At 35.5% G+C, this 26,675-nt stretch overlaps 2 protein-coding genes across 5 annotated transcripts; one reads left to right on the top strand and one right to left on the bottom strand.

Annotated features, from left to right (window-relative positions):
• The first annotated feature begins 4,267 nt into the window (after nt 1-4,267).
• Nucleotides 4,268-9,377, top strand: LOC133864995 (probable sulfate transporter 3.4). The gene is made up of 12 exons (XM_062301452.1): nt 4,268-4,988; nt 5,461-5,509; nt 5,604-5,811; nt 6,495-6,666; nt 7,087-7,152; nt 7,255-7,368; nt 7,470-7,586; nt 7,683-7,809; nt 7,905-8,191; nt 8,284-8,474; nt 8,674-8,759; nt 8,917-9,377. The coding sequence occupies exons 1-12, from the start codon at nt 4,662-4,664 to the stop codon at nt 9,135-9,137; spliced, it is 1,965 nt and encodes a 654-aa protein (XP_062157436.1). The 5' UTR covers nt 4,268-4,661; the 3' UTR covers nt 9,138-9,377.
• Nucleotides 9,378-14,369: 4,992 nt separating this feature from the next.
• Nucleotides 14,370-25,640, bottom strand: LOC133863835 (uncharacterized). 4 transcript variants are annotated; one of them, XM_062299951.1, is made up of 5 exons: nt 25,478-25,635; nt 24,673-25,388; nt 18,664-18,890; nt 17,838-18,050; nt 14,370-14,797 (listed from the first exon to the last, which is right to left on the bottom strand). In XM_062299951.1, the coding sequence occupies exons 2-5, from the start codon at nt 24,894-24,896 to the stop codon at nt 14,730-14,732; spliced, it is 732 nt and encodes a 243-aa protein (XP_062155935.1). In that variant the 5' UTR covers nt 24,897-25,388; nt 25,478-25,635; the 3' UTR covers nt 14,370-14,729. The 4 variants fall into 4 exon arrangements, with proteins under 4 accessions (XP_062155935.1, XP_062155934.1, XP_062155936.1 ...); XM_062299950.1 differs by having other exon boundaries at nt 24,673-25,640; XM_062299952.1 differs by having other exon boundaries at nt 14,370-14,754; nt 24,673-25,639.
• Between the last annotated feature and the right edge of the window lie 1,035 nt (nt 25,641-26,675).

Raw genomic sequence — 26,675 nt, 5'->3', positions numbered from 1 at the left:
TCTTTAGTAGATTTTTACCATTAGCAACGCTAATTCTCCTGCAGGTACGGGTGTAAATGCCGATGCGAATACAGTTATTTACAATATACGTAGCCGTATCTGCATCTGCATCATATTTTTGATATCAGCATCCACGCAATTATTGCAAATTTTAAATGTGGTTATTATCTGCTATCAACATATCAGATAATTAATGGCCTTTTGGCTCTTCTTTGGGTCTCTATTAAGGCCTATTTTAAATGATTTTGAAAATAATTTAGGACAATTTTTAGTATTTTGAGCTTATTTTTATTTTTTTTAAAGCCCTAATATTTTGAAAACATATTGATGTCACATTACTTTTGTTTTTTTGTCCAAATGTTACACGAGAAAACAACAGTGCCAACCAATCCAATATAAACATAACTTATGCATAATCCAAAACGATGTCATTTTGGTACTAAACAACAAAACTTTTTGATGAATTTATAATATATATATATATATATATATATTATGTAAAGGATATGCGGATATGGTAATTCAAATTGATATTTGCATCTGTGTACATAAATAATAATTTTTGCTAACTGAATTCGCATGTGCAGATAATAAATATAGACGATTAATATCCGTCTGCATCTACGCCTCTCCTTGCCGGTATTAAAAAGTTAAGATAGAAACATGCACCACTAATTGCCGGTACTAAAAAGTTAAGATAGGAATATGCAAAAGTACTCTTTGCGTTCATCATTTCCCATAAATCACTTTGCCACCGGAATTTTCTAATGAAGAAGGGCTACAATCATCTTTGCTTTCTCCATATCGTAGCCACTTGTTCTAGTTGATACGTTTGCCTGTCAATATCCCATTCATTCTAGGGAAGGCCGTAATTAATTCAAAAGAAACATTTCCCTTTACTGTTTACATCTATAGTACCGTTGCTGTTGAGGAAAATAATTGAATAATTAGTTCTTTAATTCATGAAAAGAAATTCTCTGTGACATAAGAAAACACTCAAAAAGAGGTTTTTGCCTGTGTTTTTAGTTAAGCAAAGAAAAACGTTTTTTTGATTGGAAAATATTTTCTAGTTGCAGTAGAAAGATATTCTTTATATGATCCGACAGCTTGTTGGGTGTGTTGACAGGGTTCCTCTTTGATGCTTAAGTTAGATTTTAGTAGACAAATTTCAAAAAGTATTGAGAGCAGAGTATTCTAAGAGAGTTTTAATTTCTGGAGTAGCCGCCTATTTATAGGCACATAGTTTTGAGGTAATTGGAGTGCTCTGATATAATTTAATTAGGAGTACTTTGATCCATCCTGCTGTGCCTTGCTAGGGATTACGAGATCAAACATTTTCCCATGAATCTCGACCGTAATTTTAGGATGAAATATTTCAGCATATTTCATCCATATGCCTCGTGGTGATCCCGAGAAAGCCGTTCCCAAGACCAACTGGATATGGGCATTCAGTGTGTTCTTCTAGCATTCCTAAGACAATGATGTTTCGGGACCGTTCAGCCGTGCTTATCCCCGGTTCTGTCGACTGAGAAAATTCATAAGATTTTGTAATGGATATCTGAGACCCTGATGACCGAGTAGGTCTTGCCAAGTCGATTGGATTGACTAGGCCCAATGCTCGGTTGTGGGTCCATTTGGCTTTAAGAATATTAATTTTCCCAACATACTCAAATAACGAATAGATGAGTGATTCTTTTATATCTTTTGTACATACGTCGTTCATCTTTTTTTTAAATTAACTCTTGGATCCGTAGGACATATAAGAACCCACATGTAGGTCCTATATATCCAATGATTGATTTAGAAAAAATGTGTATGGAAGATGTACATGTAACATATCTCAGGTGTAAAATGGGGGTGTAAAAAAATCTTTTCTCTAACTAATAACATTTTTTATTTAATCAAACAATTAATACAAAATCAAAAAAAAAAATATCTTAATTTTTTAAACAAAGGCTGTCTAGCAACCTCAATCATGAGCCACATTGGCTTGAAAGATAAATAAAGCCAATGGGGCATAAGAAACATATATTATTATTAATAAACATATCTTTCTTTTTTTTGATGAAATTATTAAACATATCTAGGAGATGCCAAATAGGTGCAAATTTGGTGGTTTGCTAATTAAGTTGTGCAAGTTAATATAGAAAAAAAATAAAAAAAAAAAATAAAAAAAAAAATTAGTTGGTGATGGTGTCAAATGGGCGCGTTTCTTTTTCTCCTTTTTGACCTTTATTTTTACAATTAAATTGATACTCTTGACTGGCTAGTTAGCTAGCTAGCTAGCTAGAATCTCTTTTACAATGGGGTAAAAGGTGGCATCAATTGGGCGGTCCCGATGGAATGGCCTCCTCATTCAACGGAGGGCCAGGATTCCGGAATGCCCTCCTCAAAACATAACGAAAAAGCAAAAATAAATAAATAAATAATAATTCTATTAATGGATGGTTTGAGATTGCGTTTTTAAATTGAACGCAAGTTTGTACTTATTTAAAAACACACAATTTTAAAAGATAAACTTCGATTTTAAAGGTCAAACTGTGATTTCGTCAAAAGCTTAATTTCGTTTTTAAAAATCACGTTTTCAAATCGCATATTTGAAAATCGTTATTTTTAATCTCACTTTTAAAATCGCAAACGGACCCTTAGTAAACTCCTGTATAGCTACCATATAACTGGATGACATGACAGTAAAAATCAGTCATTGGATAAGTACTTGTAAAAAAATAAAAAATAAAAATTATGTACTGGTCCAATGACTGATTTTTACTACCACGTCGTTCAGTTGTATGGCACTTGTACAAGAGCTTACTAAATAGCGTTACTAAAAAAAAAAAAAAAAAAAAGGAAAGAAAACTAGTATAAAAGAGATTTGTTTAGGGTTTTTTTTTTCAGTAAATTAAACCGATCAAACACAATTAGAATTATTATTATTTTTTTTTTTGTTTTTTGGAAGTATATTTTAATATTACCATGTGTTTTAAATAGGATGGGAGGGTATGTTACGAATTTTATACATTTTTATTGTATGTGAAAAGCTTTGATTGGAAGCCATATATATATATATATATATAATTGGGTTTGTGTTGATCACAACTGATCGATGATGAAGTAAAATAGAATTGGATATGGCTGTCCTGCCCACCAATGTTAGGCAGAATGCCTGCTGCCTGCCTATACGCACCGCTCAAATGGATTTGCAGTTCTTGATATATATAAAGCCAACCCTATGGGTGTTTTTTATTTGCTTTATTATATGCTTCTTCTTTTTTTGTCTTCTGTCTTATTTCAATTCAAGTAACATCTTCTTCACACATGGGCCTGGCTGTTAAGGCATGCCTAATTTTAATCTATTTTTTTAAAAAAAAAAAAAAAAAAATACTCATTTTAATCATTTAATTAATACTCTAATACTACATGAAAAAAAATTAATTATTTAATTAATATTTTAATCGGAGAAAGAATTTTAAGTTAATCCAGACTTTCCTAGCTCTCTCTCTCTCTTCTATTGCACCCACTCCCACAAGATGTATCAATCTTTGTCCGTGCAGGAAATGCCACTAGACCAAAAGGCAATTTTTTTTTTATTTTTTTTTTTTTTAAACAAGATACAATTAGAATATAGTTAGGGCTGAAATCGAGCCGAGTAGAGTATTAATGTTTAAGCTCGGATTATTTAATTTTATTTTGAATAGAAGTTGAGCTCGAGCTTATCACTAAGGTAAAGATAATTTATTCAAGTTTGGCTCATTTATTTTTTTGAGCAAACTCGAACTTGTTCACGAGCTCTTCAGTTAATTTATTTATTCTTTATATAAAGTAAATATCATGATTGTTTATTTTTTTGTAAATCCCATACTAACTATTAGTTAATTAATTATTGTTAATATTTTATCATTTGAGTTAATTAAATAAATTAACTTGAATCTTAAATAATCCAATTTCGAGTATGTTTTATACTATGAATATAATTTCATACATATATTGGTACATACACACAAACACACATATATATCTATATCAACACTCACAATAACAATAATTCAAGTTATATTAAGAAGAAATCGAATTCATCTTATGTTCTAATTACAAAATAATAAAAATGAACCTATACAAGTCTATACGAATCAAGCGTAATTTTGTATTCATGAACGGCTTATTTATTTAACGAACCGAGTTTGAACGAACGGGTATCGAACGGAGTGATTGATTTACGGTGCATTATTGTCCATCAAAACAGGAGTGAGGGCTCCACAGATATTCCAAGTTTTCAACCCTTGAAGACCATGTACTTAACACGAAAGTGTCGAGCAATCAGGATCTCAAAGAGTGTTGTTTAGGGCCCTCCATAGTGTTGTGCACTAGTAGTGCTTCAACCCATGACACGGTTGGAAAAGAAAAAGTTTATTTATTTATGGTTCAAATCGAACTGAAATGACCAAACTGCTCCTTAGACACGATATTTGACAACTGCTCAATTAACTGCCATCTTGAGACAATATTCTCCTCCTCTGGTTCCATCTATATAACCCCAGAGTGTCTTCTTTTTTTTCACCAGAACAACATCTGAGTGGGTTTTTTGTTTCCTACATAGTTGTTACCATATTTGAGAGAGGTTTGTTTTCTTCAGCATTTTGGTGGTCTTTGGCAAAGGAAGAAATATGGGTGTGAACTCTAACAGAGTGGAACACTTTGCATGTCCAGAAACCACTCTGACAATCCCAGCAGAGTTGGGAGCAATGCAAATTCACGACGTTTGCTTGCCACCAGAGAAAACCACCTTTCATAAACTGAAGCACAGGCTCTCAGAGATCTTCTTCCCAGATGACCCACTCTACAGATTCAAGAATCAAACATGCTTCAACAAGTTGATTCTTGCTCTTCAGTTTTTCTTTCCTATATTCCAGTGGGGCTCTGAGTACAATGTTAGTCTTCTCAGGTCTGATGTCATCTCTGGTCTTACCATTGCTAGCCTCGCTATCCCACAGGTGATGGAAACAATGAAGCTTCTCCACCATCCTCTCTCTCTCTTTGTCTGTGTGTGTGTGTGTCTTTTTTTTTTTTTTTTAATAACCGGGGTATCCGGGACTTCGCCTACTAGAAGACACCATTCTAAGCGCCCCCTCCACACGATTCGCCCGCAAGGTCACCTTAGACCTGATACTTCATTAGGCATCAGGGCCAAGCGACGGTTGTTAATAGTTGTGCTTGTCATGAAGTTTGGTTGACAAAGCACACAGAGTTGGGTTCTGCACATATTCCATTAATTTCTCTTGGACCATATGAATTAAGTTATCAAAGCGAATCTGCTTTTATTGAACATGATTTGTCTTTACTCCCTCATAAAGTATATTTCCAGTGTCTTTTTCTTCATAATAAGTAACTTCAGTAAATTCACTTGTGTTGATAGCTTTAAGAACTCTTTTTTCTGGTGATCTAATATAGTTTGTAATACTGCAGGGAATCAGTTATGCAAAGCTTGCCAATTTGCCACCTATAGTCGGGCTATGTTAGTATCAATAACCAACCACTCTATTAATTTATTTAATAATAAATAATGCAATTTGAAGTGAAGTTAAACTGGCCGGGTGGGTTTGATGCAGATTCAAGCTTTGTGCCCCCATTGATTTACTCAATCCTTGGAAGTTCGAGACATCTTGGAGTTGGGCCAGTGTCAATAGCATCCTTGGTGATGGGATCAATGCTAAGCGAGGCTGTCTCTCCTAATGAAGAGCCGGATCTCTATCTTAAGTTGGCCTTCACTGCCACCCTCTTTGCTGGTTTGTTTCAGGCTTCTCTTGGTTTATTAAGGTACTATATTTTTGCACATCCTCAGCTCTTTTCTGGTTTCATTATAATATATATATATATATATATATATATATATATATATATATATATATATATATATCTGTGTCAAGACGATAGCAACCTTGTCAAATAAATTTAGTGAGACCAAAATTCAATGGCTTCTCTTCATCTTGGACAAGAATGAGTTCAGAATTTGCTTTTATTTCCATATTAGAAATAGTGGTAGAAAGAGAAGTATTTTTCAAAAGAATTGTTAGTGAGATTGATACTTTGTAGAGTATCTCAATTGGACGGACCACAATATACAAAAAAGTTTAGGTTTATAGGTCTGGGTCCAACTATGTTGTATTAACCATTCACACTTGTGATCCCTTTCCAATATGAGACTCAATTATTTTACGCTGACACATGAGTTAATCACCACATTGCTACACTCCCCCTCACACAAAAACTTTTTATCGATCTTGTGGGCCGTTTCTACGATCACTTGGTGCCATGAACCTTTACTAACCTGGCTCTCATACTAGTTGTTAAGAAAATTGACACCTTGCAGAATCAACCTTAAAAAATATTCAAACTTTAAAATAGTAAAAGAATTTGCAAATGAAGATTAATAAAAAGAAGAGAATCATTTCTTCTCTTCCTTGATGAATTTTTAGCTGATTTTGACTTGTGATTTACAGGTTAGGGTTTGTAATTGACTTTCTGTCCAAGGCAACTCTAGTTGGGTTTATGGCTGGTGCTGCAGTCATCGTGTCATTGCAACAGTTGAAAGGATTGCTGGGAATCGTCCACTTCACAAGCAAAATGCAAATGATTCCTGTCATGTCCTCTGTTTTAAAACAGAGAGATGAGGTAACTATTAACCAGAATAAAGTAGTTCGGTAGTCCGTACCATAAGGAAATTAATTCTTTTATTTTTATTTTTTAAGCAAATACTTTAGATTTTTAAACAAAATGAGCTTTTATATTTATTTTTTTAAAAAAATAATAATAAAGGCAACTTAACCATAGAAGCAAATTTATGCTCTCTTTTAATAAATCCAAGCAACTCAACCATAGAAATAATTACTAGAAGGACCTGGTGCCAATTCCTCCACAATAAAAGTTTGTCCTTTGTTGGACATATTAAAATATTTCTTTTTTTAAAGTTGGAAGAAATTGATTCTACTGAGACCAAAATAAATAAATAAATTGTGTCCTACTGATATTAATCTAATTTCAATTTTCATCACCAGTAGTATTTTGAGTAACAGTAGTACAATTGATGTGCAGTGGTCATGGCAAACCATTGTTATGGGTTCTGGTTTCCTCCTCTTTATGTTGACTACAAGGCATATCGTAAGTGTTTCTTTGTTGCTGATTAACATAATCTATCTTCTCTTTAATAACTTTAATCATATATCAAAATTGTTGTAATTAATTTTGTATTAATCAAAACAGGGCAATAGGAAACCGAAGCTTTTTTGGGTCTCGGCAGCAGCCCCATTAACGTCAGTTATTCTCTCAACACTTATAGTTTTCCTCCTCAAGTCTAAGGCTCACGAAATTCCAGTTGTAAGTAGTACTAAAACAGAGTGGCAGGTTTAGGATGAAGTTCTTTCTTTCCATTACTTTTAATCATGTATTGATCTTTCTTTAATTATCTTTTTGAACAGATTGGGCATTTGCCAACGGGCCTTAATCCTCTTTCACTAAACATGATATACTTGAGTGGCCCTTATCTAGCTGTCGCTATTAAAACCGGCATCGTGACGGGGATCTTATCTCTCACTGTAAGTTGTCTCTGCAATTCACGTCACATTTCAATTGAATATTTCACGTGTTAATGTTTTCTCTTACCGAATTCCGGCCGTTTTGTCTTGTTATAGGAAGGAATTGCAGTGGGGAGGACATTTGCTGCTTTGAAAAACTACCAAGTCGATGGAAACAAAGAAATGATGGCTATTGGCCTTATGAACATGGCTGGCTCATGCTCTTCATGCTATGTTACCACAGGCAAGCAATTATGATACCCTTCTCCAAACTATGCAGTCGTTTGAAAATTTCTGCAGTTTCTAATAAGACACATATTTTGAATCAATCCTTTTCAGGATCCTTTTCTCGATCGGCTGTAAACTGCAACGCCGGAGCACAAACAGCGGCGTCAAATATTGTGATGGCTTCAGCTGTGCTTGTGACTCTACTGTTTCTAATGCCTCTGTTTTATTACACCCCAAATGTCATCTTGGCGGCCATCATCTTAACTGCTGTGATCGGGCTGATAGATTATCAGGCGGCATACAAATTGTTCAAAGTTGACAAGCTTGATTTCATGGCGTGTTTGTGCTCCTTTCTTGGTGTTCTTTTCATTTCAGTGCCTCTAGGACTTGCCATTGCGGTAAGCTTTTTCACTAAGCTTCAAATTTCTTTCTTTTATTGCAACATATCCTTCCTTCATTATCACTAAAGCCAATTGTCTGCAAAATTCAGGTTGGAATATCAGTTTTCAAGATTCTGTTGCATGTCACCAGGCCAAACACAATGGCTTTAGGGAATATCCAGGGTACTCAAATATACCAAAACCTCAGTCGGTACAGAGAAGCTTCAAGGGTCCCCTCCTTTCTCATTCTTGCTGTTGAGTCTCCCATCTACTTTGCAAACTCAACTTACCTGCAAGAAAGGTGAGTCTCAAAAGAATTAAATGGGTCAAGCCTTTCAATCCTAACCCGCTAATTTAATGTTGTCGTGTAAAAAATTGTCGGTCCTAAGTAGAACTTTTGGATTATGGGAAGTTATGCAGATAGTTTTAGGGTGTATATATATAGTATTAGTAGTACACACTTAAACATCTCCTTGACTTGTGAATGCTTTTTGGTGCAGGATGTTAAGATGGGTTCGAGAAGAGGAAGAGTGGATAAAAGCAAACAATGCTAGTACACTGAAATGTATAATTTTGGACATGACAGGTACATTTCAGTGATACAAAGTCTTTACATTTATGTCACGTTAGAACACCTTTTCAACGAAAAAAAAAAAAAAAAAAACCCCTCTAAAAGACGTTAAGCAAACGAGCCAATCGTTTCTCGTGCATTTTGGCTGACCATTTTATTACTATTCTCTCAGCTGTGACAGCCATAGACACAAGTGGTATTGACGCAATATGTGAAATCAGAAAGATGCTGCAGAAAAGATCACTCAAGCTTGTGTTGGCAAATCCTGTGGGAAGTATAATGGAAAAGCTAGATCAGTCGGAACTCTTGGAATCCTTCCGTGTGAATGGAATCTACCTCTCTGTTGGAGAAGCGGTGGCTCACATTTCTTCTTTGTGGTATCCTCAGGCATGATGACTTGCACAACAATGGAAAGAAAGAACGAAGAGATTGATTGCAAACCTTGGCAATCAAACAAGAGTTCTAGCCACAGGACTTTTCTTTTGTTTTCTATTCGGAGAGAATATTTAAAGGCTGTTTTTCTTTTTCCTTTCTTTTGTTTTTTTGTCCCTTTCTCGTGGGAAAGATGAAAGCTATGCTCTTCAAAAACAAGCGATTTTGAAGTTCAAAATTTTTGCACTTCACCAGGCTCAACATCCTGCTACTCTCAATTTCTTTTTTTAAGATGAATGAGAATTTACTATAAAAGAAGTCAGAACAATATATGAACAACAAACGTGAATTGCAACAACAAATCCAAATCAACAAAAGAACTACAATCCAAGCAATTACAATCATCCAATCAACTAGACTTCAGAGCTCCCAAAATCCTTGCCAATAAATTTCATCTTCTGGATAATTCTACATTTCAGGTGTCGGCTTAAATCATCCTTTTACTATGATCCTTGTTCTGATCTAGCAGCTTATTCTTTGAACAATTTTCTCCTATGATCTTGGTTGATTCCCATATTTAAGATCATTTCTTTACTCCCAAAGATCATAAACTACTCTGCTCCTAAACTCAAGCTGCATAAGCTAGAGCTTTCAATCCACAACCCTTCCATTCCTTAATCCCCTGACGTAACGAAAAGCGATAAACGCGAAAGAAAAGCTGTATTTTCAATGCACAAAATCAACATGCACATTGATAGAGAAAATTGATAATATTATTGATGGCAAAAACTGAACTCCTTATTCCATTACGATTGCTCGTAATTTGTAATGAAACCCGAAAACTACAAAATGATAAAATATTCTAGGAATGAAAATAAAACAAAGGGTTAAATACGTTTTGGTCCCCTGTGGTTTAACTCCTTTATTTTTTGCCCTATGTTGCTCATTTTGTATTGCAGATGGTACCTTGGTTTTGGCTAAAGATAGAAATGGTACTTCCGTCCAAAAACTAACGATAGTCCACGTCAACACCTCTAAAGTGTTGACATGTATCCTATGCATTAGAAAAAAAAAAAAAAAAAAAAGCTTTAAAATTAAAAAAATATATATATTAAAAAATTAAAAACTTCAAAATAAAAATAAAAAAATAAAAGCATTAAAAAATGGAAAAGGGCGGGGGAGCCACCCCTTATGGCCGGTTTTTGGGGGTGGCTAATTGGTATAGGGGAGGGTTCGGCCACCCCAAGGGCCAAACCCCCTAACCCTTTTTTTTTTTTTTTTTTTTTTTTTCTCTTTCGCCTTGTGGGGGTGGCCATACCACCTCCGTCACCCACGGGGGTGGTACGACCACCCCAAACAGGCCAGTCTGGGGTGGCTAAACCCACCCCAAACCCAATGGGGGTGGCTTAAGGCTTTTGGGGGTGGTTTCGACCACCCTTATTTTCTCTTTGGGGGTGGCCGAACCACTTCCATGGCCCGGCCATTGAGTTGGCTGGAGCCACTCCCTTCTATTTTTTTTTTTAAAAAAAAAATTAATGCTTTTATTTTTTTTATTTTTTATTTTTTATTTTTTTAATGCATAGGACACTTGTCAACACCTGATAGGTGTTGAGCCACTGACGTGGACTTCCATCAATTTTTGGAAGGAAGTTTCGACGGAAATACCATCTTCGTCTTTCGTCAAAACTAATGTACCATCTGCATTACGAAATAAACCACTAGAGGCAAAAAAAATAAAGGAGTTAAACCATAGGGGGTGTTCACTATTTAACCCTAAAACAAAAGAAACAAACTATGGAAATACTTGGTGGCTACGTAAGCTGAAATATGAAAAGATCTTAAAGCTACTAAAGAGTAAAACCTTCTAAGAAAGGAACTAAACAACGAAGGGAAAGTATGATAACTAAGATAATTCTTAACGACTATGTCAATCTCAATATGAGAATCTTCTAGAAGGGGAATTAGGAAATTTAGAAAAAGTTATTATGAAGAATATCTTCCAAATCACAATTTGTCAATAGTCTATTCTTTCTTTCTTGAGCGCACCTGGCAGTTGACCATTTTCTTTCTTGCTTGAAACTTCTTGATTTGGTATATTAATATGATATTTGTTATGGATGTAATAGAATCAATCTCGTCGCCACATCATAGACCAATTAATTGATTCTCGATGGTACTAAAAGTTCTGCCTGTAATTTCTCACTCTTAATCAGCTTGGCCGCTAGCCTTTTCATTTTGTACTTCCACCGTTGGATATTAGTTGTCCTCATGTCTACTTGGTGCCAACAATACATATGTCCCTGTAACGCCCCCTCCTTTTACAAAAAGGCGTAAGTGAAAATTTCTAATTTCCACATGACATTACGATATCAAAGATGATAAAATCTAGCAGTGGAAATTTTTTTTTTTCTCAAAGACTTAGGAATATAACACATCAGAGCTGACTGAAATACCTCATTATAAGTAAATATGAACAACGTGTTCTTACATAATAAATACACACAAAGTATTAACATATGTGCCACATGTGGCATTGATGATGCGTAATCATTGTTTAACTTAATACAAACCATAATGTAAACTATTACATATTAATAGAAATACATAAAAGCCTCATTCATAAATATCAGGATCGATATAATGATCCTGATAGTCTTGACCTTTCTCATGTCCTGCATAAACATATATGTGATTGTGGTTGTAATCAAGTGAGTCAAGTGCCTTCAATAATATAATGAAATACTTATTTATTTAACAATACACAAAGCAACAATATGATGTAATGACAGATTTATATGCACAGACTTATTTATTGGTGCCGTAAGACTCTAACTCATAATACGGTCTTGCTTATTAGTAGATGCCGTGAGACTTTAACTCATAATACGGTCTTATCATTTATAGATGCCGTAAGACTTTAACTCATAATACGGTCTTATCATATATTGGTGACGTGGCTCTTTAACCATCTCCGGTCTTATCATATATTAGTGTCGTGGGTCTTTAATCATCTCCAGTCTTATCATTTATTGATGATTGGTGTCTTGAGATTTAAATCTTCGGTCTTTGCCTTGGGACTTTAACCTTTGGTCTTGCTGATTGATTAGTGCCTTGGGACTTAAACCTTCGGTCTTTGCCTTGCGACTTTAACTTTCGGTCTTGATGATTAATTGGTGCCTTTGGGACTTAAACATTTGGTATTTGCCTTGGGACTTTAACCTTTGGTCTTTCTGATTGATTAGTGCCTTGGGACTTAAACCCTCGGTCTCTATCTTAGGACTTTAACCTTCGGTCTTGCTAATTGATTAATGCCTTGTTCATAACTCATAACAGTAAAATATGCAATGTCTCAAACAAATCGCATACAATTAAATAAAACAGAAATCACAATATTATGGAAACCAATATCGCTCTCAGTAAGTATGTTAATACTTACTATATAACATGCAAGATTCATTCATACACATGCAATTAAATAAACATGATATTATAGAAATCAACATCACTCTTAGTAAGTATTTTATATTTACAATTCTTTTCTTCTTCAGATAATAGTTACACGCAAGTGATCACTGCAATATAGTTTGATACATATGATAGTGTGTTAGTACAAAATACTAAGAATTTATTTTAACACTTTTATCACTTTTGACTTCTAAATCACTTAACATAATTTCTTATTATCGCTTGAATATTATCGCGGCATATAAAATAGGTCAATTATATTACCACATATTTCATGTGGGCATTATTAAGGTATTTATTAATTAATGCCCAAAATACCCTTATAAGTAAATTATGTATCAATACAACCATATATATATTTTTACAGCTTAGATTCGGTTATTAATTCTTTAAAACTAAATTATAACTCTCTTTAAGATTTAACCTTTGAAAGTATAAATTAAAGCCAGCTAAATATTAAATCATCATAGAAACAATAACACATTCCAAGACATAGTATTTAGTCAAATTAGTGAAACGACATTAAAAATCAATTTCAACCTAAATGATAGACACGATTAAAATTCATTGAATCCACAATAGAGTTTTACAACCCAAAATAGTTGAAATCTCCAATCAGGTAATATTAAGGTAGGTACTGACTAAAACAGGAAGGTCATGGTTCATAGTTATTTTAACTAGAACAGTAGTATACCAAAATAAATTTAAGCCAACATTTGACATATTTTACTTACGATCAGTCAAGAATCACACAACTTCAACCATTAGTAAAAATAGCGTTTACAACACTTTTAAAATATACAAGTAGCATATTGGCGTATAAATAATTTCTTTTATGTACTTTTATCAACTTTGTCAGAATCATAGCATTAACGTAACTAATGCTTCAGAAATATTTTCTAAAACTTTGGCGGTGCTTTTATAAAATACTTTATTTCTATTCAAACATTACAACGGCGCTTTTATAAAATACTCATTTTTACTCTGGCATTATAACGGCGTGTTTCTTTAATCAAATACGCCACTCTAAAAATCCTGCTTAAACACAACATTAAGAGTCTGTTTGAGTTTGTGATTTCAAAAAGTGCAATTTAAAATCACGATTTTAAAATGTGTGATTTGAAAAAAGTAATTTATAAAAATGCAGTTAAGCGTTTGGCAAAATCGCAGTTTAGCATTTAATATCGCAAATTAGCCTTTAAAATTCTGCGTTTTCAAAAAACCATTATCTTACCTGCGATTTCAAAAAACAGATTTTTTGCGTTTTCAAATCGCGATGTTTAAAAACGCAGTTCTCAAACAATTTATGTTATGCGATTTGGTTTAAAATCACACTTACTGTTTATGAAATTGCAATTACAAACGCACCCTAAAACATTAGATAATCTATTCACTTATAAATCATAATAATATAAATCAAGCTTAATTAGTAACTTTACCATTACGATGCAAGCCAAACTGATCAATTATATAAACCGACCCATAATCCATTCTATGAATAACCACATTTGCTTCGGGGGGGTAGCTGTATGTACATGTAATTAGGACAATCAACATATGTTTATTGAATAAACCCCCTACTACTAGCCTTGAGCCCCAAAAAAAAAAAAAAAGAAGCAACCTAGTTAGTGGGATGACACCTAGTCACCTACTACTAGGACAGTTTAGCAGCCCCATAGCCTAATTGGTTCAAGACCGATGCCTGGTCCAAGCACAGACATATTTTGTTGAGTAGGCAAGAAACAAGCTTCTTACAAACAAACATCAAGCAATCATATAAAACAAGTCTCGCCACAGAAATCAATTTCATCCAATTGATCAACTTAAAGAATAAGAACCAAATAAGCTAATAAGCATATTACAATAAACCATGAATGAATAAGCATTATCACATTTTTCCAAAACAACCTACAGTTAGATAGTTATACACGAAACATTTCCTATTCTCATTTTCTCATTCTTCTCGTCATTTAATGCCACCTCAAATTTCTTTGCTCTTCTTCTGTCACAGCCAACCAGAATCTAGAGATGAAGCTATTTTTTCTTATCACACCTTAGATTCAGTATTTCATGCGCTTGAACCAGGAGATCCTCCCTCCCTCCAAAGTATGGAAGAAACAGCCATTACAGAATTTTGCCCTTGCCTCTTCAGTTCGCCATATCAATCAACCATCTGGCATGGAAATAGTTGCAAATCAATCCTGTTGGTGTTGGCACTACAAGGGCCAAAATATGACACTCATGAAACCCTAGTCAACAATTGAAACTAAATCCGGTAAAGTACTCCAGTAGCCACTATTCCACCAGAATTTTCCTAAGAGTCTAGACTCAACATCAACCTGAAGAAAAAAATTATTTGCTAAAAAAAAAAAATGGAAACTAACCATGATTGCTAGCCGAGTCAAATCATAGCTTCTATCACAGTTCCAAATTTTAAAGAAAAAAAAACAAAACAAAACAAAATACATATGGGACGATGCTTCAACTGCCAATCCAACAAACACCAAGGGGCACTCAGAAAGAGTTGGGTATCACATTAAACAGCCAGAAAATCACAGCAAAAGAATATATAGAAACGCAGCAAGCAAATACAACAGTCCAAATGGAACTTATCTAAAAATGGATGGGTAGAGACACAGAGAGAGAGAGAGAGAGAGAAACTTCAAACCTATCTACTTCTCCAAGGATTAAGTTTTAACAAAAAATTGAAATCTGAATTTTAAGACAACAAACCTGTTTTATTTCAAAGAAAATGGACTTGAATGATTAACCTGATTATGTTTTTTTTTTTTTTCCCTAAGCATGAACCTGATTATTTAAGTGTAAAAGGGTCCATCTAGAATGGATAAGGTGGATATACCAAATGCGGATCAACTACCTGCCCCTTTTTTCTCCCTCTCCAAAGTGAACCATCAGGATCTCCTTCAAATTATTTTTCTTAATTTTTCCAGGATAAGAACTAAATTGACAATTGGTACTTAACTCCTCTTTTTTATTACAAGTACAATTTTGATAAAATGAAGGTCTGTCTCAAGTTGCTTCAATCTATTTGCAGAATATAAAAAATTCGAACACTGTATCCCTTGTCCCAAAATAAGGTTGAGAATAAAGACTCATTTTTAGAGGTTTACAAAGAACAATAGGCTCACAGAAGTCCTGCACAGAAAACAGGGGACGAACTAACTTCCGATGCATGGTAAAATAACCATAAAATAACTGAATTGTGGCACTCAAGAATTTGATGTACAAGGATTCAACCAGAGAGAAGTCAAAATTTTACTGTTCTTAACATTAATCAAATAAATAAACAGATATCAACCAACAACTTCTGTGCATGTTAAGGGATATCAAACTATAGTATAACATAATCAAAATCATATACGTGAAAGCAAGTGAACGAGTATACATTTAACGAGTGATGGACAGATAGACAACAGTGAACTCCCACCAATTATATAAATTGATGGCAGCTTGAGATCATGCATTGAGGCTGTTGTCAACCCACAAGTCAACAATTGGAAATTGCCCAAGAGAAGGTTGACACAATAAGATAGGCATCAAGAGAAAAAGAAGAATTGCAGAATTTTAAAGTTCTAGGGTTAAATATATAAAAGCCCCCTAAACTACCACCCTTTCTCCGGATGGCCCCCCAAACTACCAACACTGACACTCTGACCCCCAAACTACTAAACTCTCGTTTTTTGGCCCCCTCCGTCAGTTTAAGTCGTCAAATTGGATGGAAAATGCCCACCTGCCGTGCACGTGAGTTTTTAAGCCCCAAAAGCTCGAAATTGCCCCTCTGTACAAGTCCGGATTTACGAAAATGCCCTACTTGCCTTAGTGCCCGTATGAGGTGAAAAGTGGCAAAATATTATAATTTTGCCACCTTTCACCATATTGAACGAACAGACTTATCTTAATAGGAAAAAAAAACAGAGTTGTCTTATTTTAGGGTTAGTCGAAGTTGGTCCGGTTTCTACAGGTTTGCAATCGAAGGCTTGGAGGAAGAAGCAGTCGACCGATCAGCCGGGCTTCGGTTTTGGGGTAGGGCCGAAATCAAAGGCTTGGATCTAAAGCTCGCGGGCGTCCGGGGTTCACGGGAGTTACGTTGCTAGGACCTTGGCACTGCGTCGCCGGACGTGGGTTGCTGGGGGTGCGTCGCCAGACGTCGGTTGCCGGAGGTGCGTTGCCTTGCCAGAGTTGTGCTGATCTGCGTGTTGCCCTGCATTTTGGAGTTGGGTTTTTCGGACACCCAACTTGATGGTACGTACAGAGATTTGTAACTTCATATATATATATATATATATATATATATATATATATATATATATATATATATTCTATATTTCTTTTCTTTTTATTTTTTTATTTCTTGCATGCATGGAAGCACTTTCGATAGAAACTATCTAATATGGATCAGTTTGTAGGGAAAGCTTTGGCGGAGGGTAACAAGTGGTACTTCTATAGCCGGTCGACGTAAAATAGAATGACAAGTAATGGTTATTGGAAACCAGTGGGCATTGAGGAACCGGTCATCAATACCTCTGGCAACAAGGTTGGAGTGAAGAAATATTTTGTGTTTTTCGTCTAGGAAGCTCCATCCGGCATCAAATCCAATTGGACAATGCAAGAATATGGTCTCTCAGATTCCCCTGCTTCTTCTACCAATAGTACTACCAGATCATCCAAAAGAAAAATAGTTAACTACTTTACTTGTTTCACTTTAATTACTAAACTAATTCAAACAACGGATCCTTAGACCTTAATTAATTATCAGTTCGTCGTTTATTGTGAATTTTCCAGGATTACAGTAACTGGGTGATATGCCAAGTGTATGAGCGTGCCGAAGACGACGACGGAACAGAGCTCTCATGCTTGGACGAAGTTTTCTTATCATTGGATGATCTTGATGAGATTAGTTTGCCAAATTAAAAAGTTCCAATAACTGCATGTGATCAAAGCTAGTGGTCCGTTATCCAAATGTACATCTTCATTAATTATTGCAAATTAGTTAAATGAGATGTCTATCACAAAAATCTCAACAAAGACAAACCCCATCAAACACCCACCCATTTAGGCATTTCATCAAACACTCACTGTGCATCACAAAAATCTCAACAAAGACAAACCCCATCAAACACCCATTCGTCCACAAAATCAAACTCAAACTCAAACTCAAATAGAACACCCTAAGAATTGTTCCAAATTAATCAAATAAAACCCTAAAATAGAAACAAAATAAAACCTAAAACTGACCTTGTTTCGGGATAACGGGGCGACCTTTTGGGGTTGCCAGAATGCGTCGACCGGTGTCCTCCTCCGAGCTGCTGCTTTGGAATGTGTCGCCAGCGTGTGGAGAGGCGACCTTCGGGGGCTGCCGGAATGCGTCGACCGGTGTCCTCCTCCAAGCTGCTGCTTTGGAAAGCGTCGTCGGCGTGTGGAGAGGCGACTTTCGGGGGCCGGTTCCACCTAAAGACGTGATCGAGTCATTAGAAGAACCATTAGAACCATCATACTTGTACAGAGGGGCAATTTCGGGCTTTTGGGGCTTAAAAACTCACGTGCATGGTAGGTGGGCATTTTCCATCCAATTTGACGACTTAAACTGACGGAGGGGGCCAAAAAACGAGAGTTTGGTAGTTTGGGGGTTCGGAGTGTCAGTGTTGGTAGTTTGGGGGGCCATCCGGAGAAAGGGTGGTAGTTTGGGGGGCCATCCGGAGAAAGGGTGGTAGTTTGGGGGGCTTTTATATATTTAACCCAAAGTTTTATTCTCTATTACAAGCATATATGTCTGCAAATAGATTCTTTAATGGCAATAAAAATTATGACAGAGCATTGCTTCCGTCATTTCCTTACTATAAAACTAAAAAGAAACAACTCAAAGTGCAAATTCAAACTTTAAGCATTAATAGTATCACAATTCACAAGCTAATATGCAGACCCAACAGAGTATAAAGCAGCCACTGTTCGATAGTGAACTATGTAACAAGAACAGATTTAACAAAATCTCTTTCAGCTATGAAACAAATAGCTGGAAAGAACATTTATCTTGATAAGTATTGTACAGAAGAAAAGTCCTTACTTGAACGGTATCGTGTCATGGGAATCTCCTGCAGTTCACGATATTTGCACAGACATTCACCTAGCAAAGCCATCACTGCAATTCCAGTACCGTTCAGAACCCACCACGTTATAGAGGAAGGCCAACCTCCATATACAATGCATATGAAAAGATGGATAATGTACACAGTGGCTGAAAAATCTAAGCACTTTTTTGCCCTCTCAATCAGATAAAGCATGAATCCAGCTCTGTATAAACAAGAAGATTGGCTAGTCAAGAAGAGAAAACTATCCTTTTTTCTTTTTTGATCTTTTTGCTGAATAAATAGAGAACTACTATGTATTTTCTTAGCTATTTACCAAGATAATACACATCTTAATGACATTGATTTCATAACAATCATTAGATAAAAAAGCGACTTTGTGAATGCAGAAAGAGAGAAGGGGGGGAGGACATAGGGCATACGACCTTTAGGCTTAGCATTTCTGATAAACAAAAACATTTAAGCTGACTTTTACAGTGGTGCCATTTTCAATACATCTTAAAAGGATCTCAAGTCATACACCACACACTGCATAATAGATCTAGTTTTATGGAAAGACTAGGACAAAAAGTTTTGAAAGGTATAGGGGCACCTTTACAAAGCAGAAAACAAAGTCTAACCATCACATAAATACAGCCTCTAAAAGCACAAAATACCATAAAGACAGGAACCCAATCCATGTAAATAAAATTTTAATCACCATTTATCCTCATGAATACCCAATTTCATTAACAAGAAGATGTAACTACAAACCAGCTCAATGTATGTCCATCAAAATTTGGAGACATTATGGGATGAAAGCGACTATTGGCACAGCTTCTACCACCAAAATGAAAGAAAGTGGGAGGGGGGAAGGATCCTTCACTCAACTAAATTAAAAATGGCCAACATTTTGTTTTCTTCCCTTCTGGGTAGCCAGCATTTTGTCAGGTCTAGAACCCTAGTCTACAAAAAGTAACTAGCACAAAGTATCACATCAACCAAATGTAAAATCTACGTGCACAACACACAAGGACATGTTGAACCAATGGTATTTTTTAAAACACCGACAGATTCTAGATTCTGAGAGTAGTCACAAGCAGCACTCTACTCAGGATTCCAAATGTAGGAAAAAATTTGTCAGTTCTCAAGTTAACAACTTACGTATGATCAGAAATGAAACATTGTAAAGATTATAACTAGTGCAAAAGTTCTAAAGAACGCTGTTCAACACTATATAAAGAGATTGTTCTTCTTTTCTCATTAAAAAGGTTTTCTCTTGTATACTTTTTTTGTACTTGGGTTGCGCCATTCCTAAGCTATTTTTAATGTGCAACCTAATTAGCACCCTTCCTAAACTATTCTAGTTATGACTGATTCTTATCTTTTAGTTTGTTTATGTTATTTGGTATTTCCTTCAGCTTTAATGAAGTACTATTAGAATAGGGGTAATCTAGTAATCTCGAATCGTGCTGAAATGGGTTATAACAGAGGCCCATGAGTCTTCTTTTATGTTTTGTGATTTCTTTTTCTATTAGGTTTAGTGGTTTCCAACTTGGTTTAGAAATTGTTTTATTTATTTTTCTGTTGTATTTAGGATTCTCAATCTTTGTAAGACGAGGATTGGAAATAGCCTATATGAAGTTTTTTTTTTTTGAGTGTGAGAAAAGTCTTCTTCCTCCTAGGTGTGATTGCTTAGGAAACCTAGGTGATTACCAGGGTTTATCTCTCTTTGATTTTTCCTTTCAATTCAATGTTTTCATGCCAAAAGTCATAAATCCCTTCAAGATTAAATATTTTTACAATACAACCATCCTAAGTCCTTAAACATCAAAGTCAATCCAAAAAGCCTTCAAGAACTCATCAAAAAAACTGATCTAGTGCTGAATTTCCCATCAACTTGGTATCAGAGCCCACTACAGCTTCTATACTACATCAGAATGGTAGCAATGCAAGGTTCTGCAAGATGTTTTCACATCGTGGGAGATCCTACTCGAGTAATTTGATTTGGGAAGAAGGTAAGACACTTCTTAGAGACAAAATTTGTCCTCAAGATCTTTAGGATGATCTTCTTGACAAGTTGTATATTCTTCAACAAAGTGATTTGTATGTGACTAATTTTGCAAGAAGATATAAGGAGTTATTTCTTTAAGTTTGAAAGTGGACGTATGACTATTGTTTTCGGCAGTAGGATGAGACCGAATTTTCTCTTTTTTTAAAAAGACAAGAAAAGAAAAGATCTCTCAAATATATATAGAACATGCTATTGAAAAAAGGCTACCCAGTTGAGGTGTTAGTAAGATTTATGAAAAAAAAAAAAAACTAGGGTTGGTTTGGTATGGTTTCGAGAAGTGTTTTTGGTTTTGGGTTTCAAAAAAGAGTTTTCAAAATGGTAAAAATTGAGAATTGATTTGGTGGGAGCCATATTTCAAAAAAATGTTATGTGGAGTCCACAATAGAAAATTCTTTCAGTAAAGTTTGGAGGGATGTTACTGAAAACCAAATGAGAAATATTTCTACATAATAAAAGAAAAAAACTTCAAAAAAAATCTTTAAAAAAAAAAAATGATGCTGCCCAGCGATGGCCGTCAGATGGCCCTGGCGGCCACTCAAGTGGCCACCGCCACCACTGGGTGGACGACCACCATTCCAAATAATTTTAATATATAATAAGGAACATCCACAACTGAAAAAATAGACCTCCGTTTGGTTAGTTTTTTAAAAACGTCTTGCATTTTATTCATAGAATAATGATTTGTGAGAATTTTTTTTTCTCATTTTCAAAACGGTCATGCTATAGACATAAACAGTCATAGATAATTATAAGATAATATCCTTTTGAATGGGATAAGAGAATTCCTAGTATTCTATTGTTTACTATTCTCTTTTCTTCTCTTAATTAAAGAAATAATTGGATAATAAAACAGCAAGTCAAAAATAAGTAATAACCCTCAGTAGAGACTGGTACGATTCAATTCAACATTTTGTTCGTTCAAGTTTGATTATCGACTCCTCCATTCATCGCCTACCATGGACACTTCGACTCCCCCCATCAGAAGTAGGGCCTTTCTCTTTTAATTGGGTTTACCGCAAAAGAAAGAGTCTTTTAATGCCTCTGGAAACCCCAAATGCAAGAGATGGACGGGCATGAGCCTTCTTCATTCATAAGGAGTCGAGACAGTGTTAGCTACAATCCCAGCCCTTAGTATCTTTCTCCTCTCTGCATAGCTGTCCATTGAGGGAGCAGCGGTTGAGTTACGAAAGGTATATGCTGGGCAGTTACAAGACAATACCACTAGGGAAGCTGATCAAGCATATGTTTTTGACGATCGATAAGAAGGGGGCGGCTAATGATGAAATATACGAAAAAGACCACCCATGCGAGCATAATAACTAACCTTGGAAGGGCCCAAAGAGAGTCTTGCTATCTAAATAAAACACAATTTTCAAAATGTGTTAATGGTGGAGGCCGAATCAAAAATCTTGCCAATCAGACTCTACATTTTTCAATTCTAGATATAATGTTGAATGGCTAAAAATGCATGCAAGAAGGCCAAAACAACATGAGCAGCAAGTGGAAAAGCCTAACAGAGAGAAACTGCCCCAACAGAAGGTTCAGAGGCTAGAAGAGCAAGTGAATAATTCTAGACAATATGCAGGAAAGCTCGAAAAGCCAGAAGAATCATCAGCAGAGCTAAATTAGCAAGCTGAAAGGCCTAAACTATGAACAGAGGAGTGAATACAACTTGCTGGAAAGCTGAGCTAGAAGCTTTTGATGAGAAGAAAGCCTCTGAATTGCTCAATGGAGAACAGGTAGGACATGAGAACTGAGAAAAAGGGGTCAATTCGCTCTTGCAGGAAAAGAAATTGACAAGTAAGATATGGTTCAAAATACAGTTATTCCCAGTACAAATCGATCAGCTACACGTATTATTCTAGAATAGGCAAAAGTTGAAACAAAAGGAGATAATGTGATTTAAAAGAAAGAAGAGGGGGGGCTTTTTGGCCTTGCTCTAGCAACGAATGGTATCGAGTGAAATCCTCCTTTATGAGACGATTCTAACATGCAACTATGAAAAAATACCAGAAGAGGCTTTGGTAGTTGGCGCGTGAAGGCACGTCTCGGAGTTATCGTCAAGGATTTTGTGGATTCGTATTCCTTTTGATTAGCGATGGGTTATTTGGGCTACATCTATGTCGAAGCAAAATCATTTGAAATCCTATTTGAGATTGGGAACAGTGGTATTCGTTTCGCCGAGAGGAGCAGAGGTGTTTACCGAGCTATTGGGGAAACCAAGCGTGGGATGATTGTTAAAGACCGTGGAGGAGTTGATTAGAGGAGACAATCTTTGGGACTTATGTAAACTTTCAGAGTGGGTGGTATAGTGCATGCTGCGCAAGACGTGTGAATAGCCATGGTAGGTTTTTGCAGGTATCGGAATACAGTGCAGGAGGACGGCAAAGCTTCATCGTCACTCCGAAGGGCTGAGAAGGGAGCAGGTGGGGTAGCTGTGTTGTTCAGATCAGGAAGGTGGTTCACTATTTTGAGGAGGAGGATACTGTCGGGAGTACTTATCAAGAACCCTAATCTAGTGCTGAATTTCCTAAATATACTCCATCAAATTGGTATCTGAGCCCAATACAGCTTATGTCCTGCGCCACCAGCCCGTAAGGTACTTTTTGTCTGACATACTTAGGGTAGAAGGCTACTAGAATATACTAACTTAAAAAAATTCATAAATGATTAGGAACTCCTGCGGGAGGGAGAGAACTACTGAATCAAACCCATGCTGAACACCAGAATGACTACATCCTTCAAGTTTGAGGATGTTCAATCTCAAACAAGACAACCCTAAATGGCAACAAAATCATTGATGATAGCTTTGACATCTTGCATTTTGCAAGAATACACAAAAGGAATGTTCATGGACCAACTTGAAAAGCATGACATCTGTAGCAAAACTCAAAAGAATGAAACAAAAAACTTCAAATGTTAAAAAGAGAGGCTTTAGGGCAAGAAAAATTAACAGAAGATGAGAAACGAAAAGGATGGATGCTAAAAAGATAGATTATCCTGAAAATCCACTGTCACCAGATTTGGCATCTTATATAGATCATCTAAAATGAGGGGAACATTAAGATGTATTGCCCAAAGACTTTTTTTTATATATAGGTAATTAAGAAAATATCATTAAAAACTGTAAGACGCCCTTACGTACACAGGAAGTATACACAAGGAACACCAGAAAAGACAAACAAAAATAAAAACCCAATAAAGGAAAACAAGAAGGCACCCACGAAATAAACCCTAACCCCACAAAGAAGCCCAAAGACTTTAAAAAGTGCAATATACAAAGAGATAATATAGCTGTCATTGGTATACATACAATAAAGGAACGCTTATGCTTTTATATGATAACAACAAGACATCCACTGCACATTAAGTAACTGAAAAACATGTTCCCAAATTAATATAATTTGGTGAGGATGTTGAACTGGGCGGTTACAAGAAAAATTAGAAACATAACAAATACTAAAGAAAAGATAAGAGAAAGCCAACTTCCATGATTTAACAAATGATAACAAAGACTGACTTCTAAACCAGTAAAATGTGATTCAGTCGAAGGTAAACAAGGATAAGCAGAAGGATGAAAAGAACATGTGCAATACTATGGTAGATGACGTTATGGCGTAAAAAATAACAAGAATATGGTTCTAGATTGAGCAGTTTAGCCAAAATGAAATCATGTAGTTTATTGCAGTTAATAAAGGTTTGGCAACAACAATGTCATGTCAGCATCATACAATGCATAACAACTCGCACAAACTTAAGGAGTTGGAAAGTAAAAGGCAGGATATAAAACTCCACAAATATTTCCAATTACTCATAATTTAGAAATGCAGTGCTGAATAGAAATAAAAACTAAGATTCATATTTACGCCAGATAAATCAAAAGCATAGGATCTAAGTAATGAAATTATAAATTAAAGTGAAATGGAATTCTCACCCTGCAAACGAGCTGAGCAGAAACGAAGCAATGACAGACCTGCCGGTTACTGTAGAGGTAGTGACAGTGGCATAATCAAAGAAATACACCAGGCTCATCCTAGATACGCGAGTCCCGACAAGAATTGTCAAGAATACGCCAAGAGTGAGATAGTATAGGCATTGAAGGCAAACAATTTGGGCAACAATGAGCCAAGGGTCCCATACAACAGAACCATAGAACATGACTACAGCACCTCTTCCAGACACCCAAAACCACCAGCCTAAGTCAAAAAACAAATTCTTCTCCACAGAATCTGAAACTCAATCCTCAAATCCTCGCAATAATCAAACACACATCCATAATACCCACGAATAGTTACTGAACTTCGAACAATTTTTTAAACTATCACAAACCCAATTCTCAAATCCTTCGACTCAAACTACTTTAAACCCGCAACTCTTAACTCTAAACTACTTTCGAAAGAAAACCCAAGTCTCCAGTATCAAAATTCAAAACCCAAATCAATCTTATTCCATCAATGTTCTCAATCCTCCTCCTATATTTAGTTTCCTGATACTCAAATTCAAAACCATGCCTTGTGGATTCGGATCTGCAATCAACCAAAATCCAAAAAGATTTTCCCAGAAAATATACCCAGTTGCTGAAGCAAACCCCACTTTTTCTTAGATACTGAACTGAAATTCAGATTTGCGTGAATATGAATGAAACAAGGGCTGTAAGGTCCAGATTAAAATTCAATTGATCAAGGACTAAATAGAGAAAAGAATAAGAAGAGGAACTAGATCGAGAGGAGCAAGCTGACCGTTTGAGATTGTTGAGAGAGTAAGAGAGAACAGAGAATTTTGGGTGCTCTCCCAGGCTTCAGACGCTGAGAAGTTTTTCTTTCTCGTAAGGAATCGCGAGTTTGTTACTTCGTTAGATATTCGCACAACTCTAAATTACGGCGCCTTCGTTAGATGCTCTGTTTTTTCTTTCTTTCTTTCTATAATTTTTTCCTTTATTCTTTTATATATATATATATATATATATATATATATATAGAGTAATGCTACACATCATCCTTTTGTCCTCCTTTTGTCACTCCAAAATTGATGTGGCTCTTAAAATCACCATTGAATCAAAATCCAAAAGTGATATATCAAAAATTCAATGGTGATTTTAAGAGCCACATCAATTTTAGGGTGACAAAAGGAGGACAAGGGGATGATGTGTAGCATTACTCATATATATATATATATATATATATATATATATATAAGATACATCCTTCTCTTAAAGCGCAATTTAGAATTAATCATTTACTTTTTAAAAATAAACTTTCACTTCTTAATTTTCTCGTGATTTATAAAAAAGACATTCATGGAATTTTTTATCCAAATTTTTTACATTCATTAGCGCCACATCAGCATTTTTTTTGAAAAAAATGCAATTTAACCCTCCAAACTACCACATTTTATCCATATGACCTCACAAACTATTAAGGCTTGCACTTTAGCCTCCTAAACTACCAAAACATTTAAAGAAGACTATTTTTGACGAAATATCCTCATAATATCCTTGTCATGTGTCATATTTCAATTCAAAAAAATTTAAAAAAACTAAAATTTTATTTTTTATTTTTTTATTTAAAAAAAAATATTGCGATCGACAAGAGGACGTACTGCTTATTTCCAATATCATCGTTAGGCATGATGCAAGCCTGCAGCTCAGTGAACTTGTCCCCGCCTTTCTGAACGCGGACATGGCTAATTTTCTATCATTCGATGTCTATGATATTGATCTTTCAAAGGTTATGAATGATTCAAATCTAAACTTTATTTTGTTACAAACAACAAGCAAGTCTATCCTCGTTGTGGAAGACCTCGATCTGTTTCTGATGGAGAAATCAATGGCCGTGAGCTTGTTCGTTGATATTTAAATCCATTTTCCTATCTTTGATTTTTTGCATTCAAAATGTTAGCCAATAGCTACCTAGGGCGCAAGGATCACAAGCTTTTCTC

Source organism: Alnus glutinosa, chromosome 3 (assembly GCF_958979055.1).
Source record: "Alnus glutinosa chromosome 3, dhAlnGlut1.1, whole genome shotgun sequence".
Classification (NCBI taxonomy): Eukaryota; Viridiplantae; Streptophyta; class Magnoliopsida; order Fagales; family Betulaceae; genus Alnus; species Alnus glutinosa.
The sequence above is the reverse complement of the archived record's forward strand: the minus strand, read 5'-3'. Positions and strand labels throughout refer to the sequence as shown.

Excerpts from the sequence above, each read along its gene's own strand:
- LOC133864995 (XM_062301452.1), top strand. The coding sequence starts at position 4,662 with ATGGGTGTGAACTCTAACAGAGTGGAACACTTTGCATGTCCAGAAACC. Across the intron at positions 4,989-5,460 it reads CTAGCCTCGCTATCCCACAG|GGAATCAGTTATGCAAAGCT; the intron begins GTGATGGAAACA and ends GTAATACTGCAG. Across the intron at positions 7,369-7,469 it reads AGGCTCACGAAATTCCAGTT|ATTGGGCATTTGCCAACGGG; the intron begins GTAAGTAGTACT and ends CTTTTTGAACAG.
- LOC133863835 (XM_062299950.1), bottom strand. The coding sequence starts at position 24,896 with ATGTTCTATGGTTCTGTTGTATGGGACCCTTGGCTCATTGTTGCCCAA. Across the intron at positions 18,891-24,672 it reads CTGCTCAGCTCGTTTGCAGG|AGCTGGATTCATGCTTTATC; the intron begins GTGAGAATTCCA and ends TTGTTTATACAG. Across the intron at positions 14,798-17,837 it reads CCCCGTTATCCCGAAACAAG|TGCCAACACCAACAGGATTG; the intron begins GTCAGTTTTAGG and ends TGGCCCTTGTAG.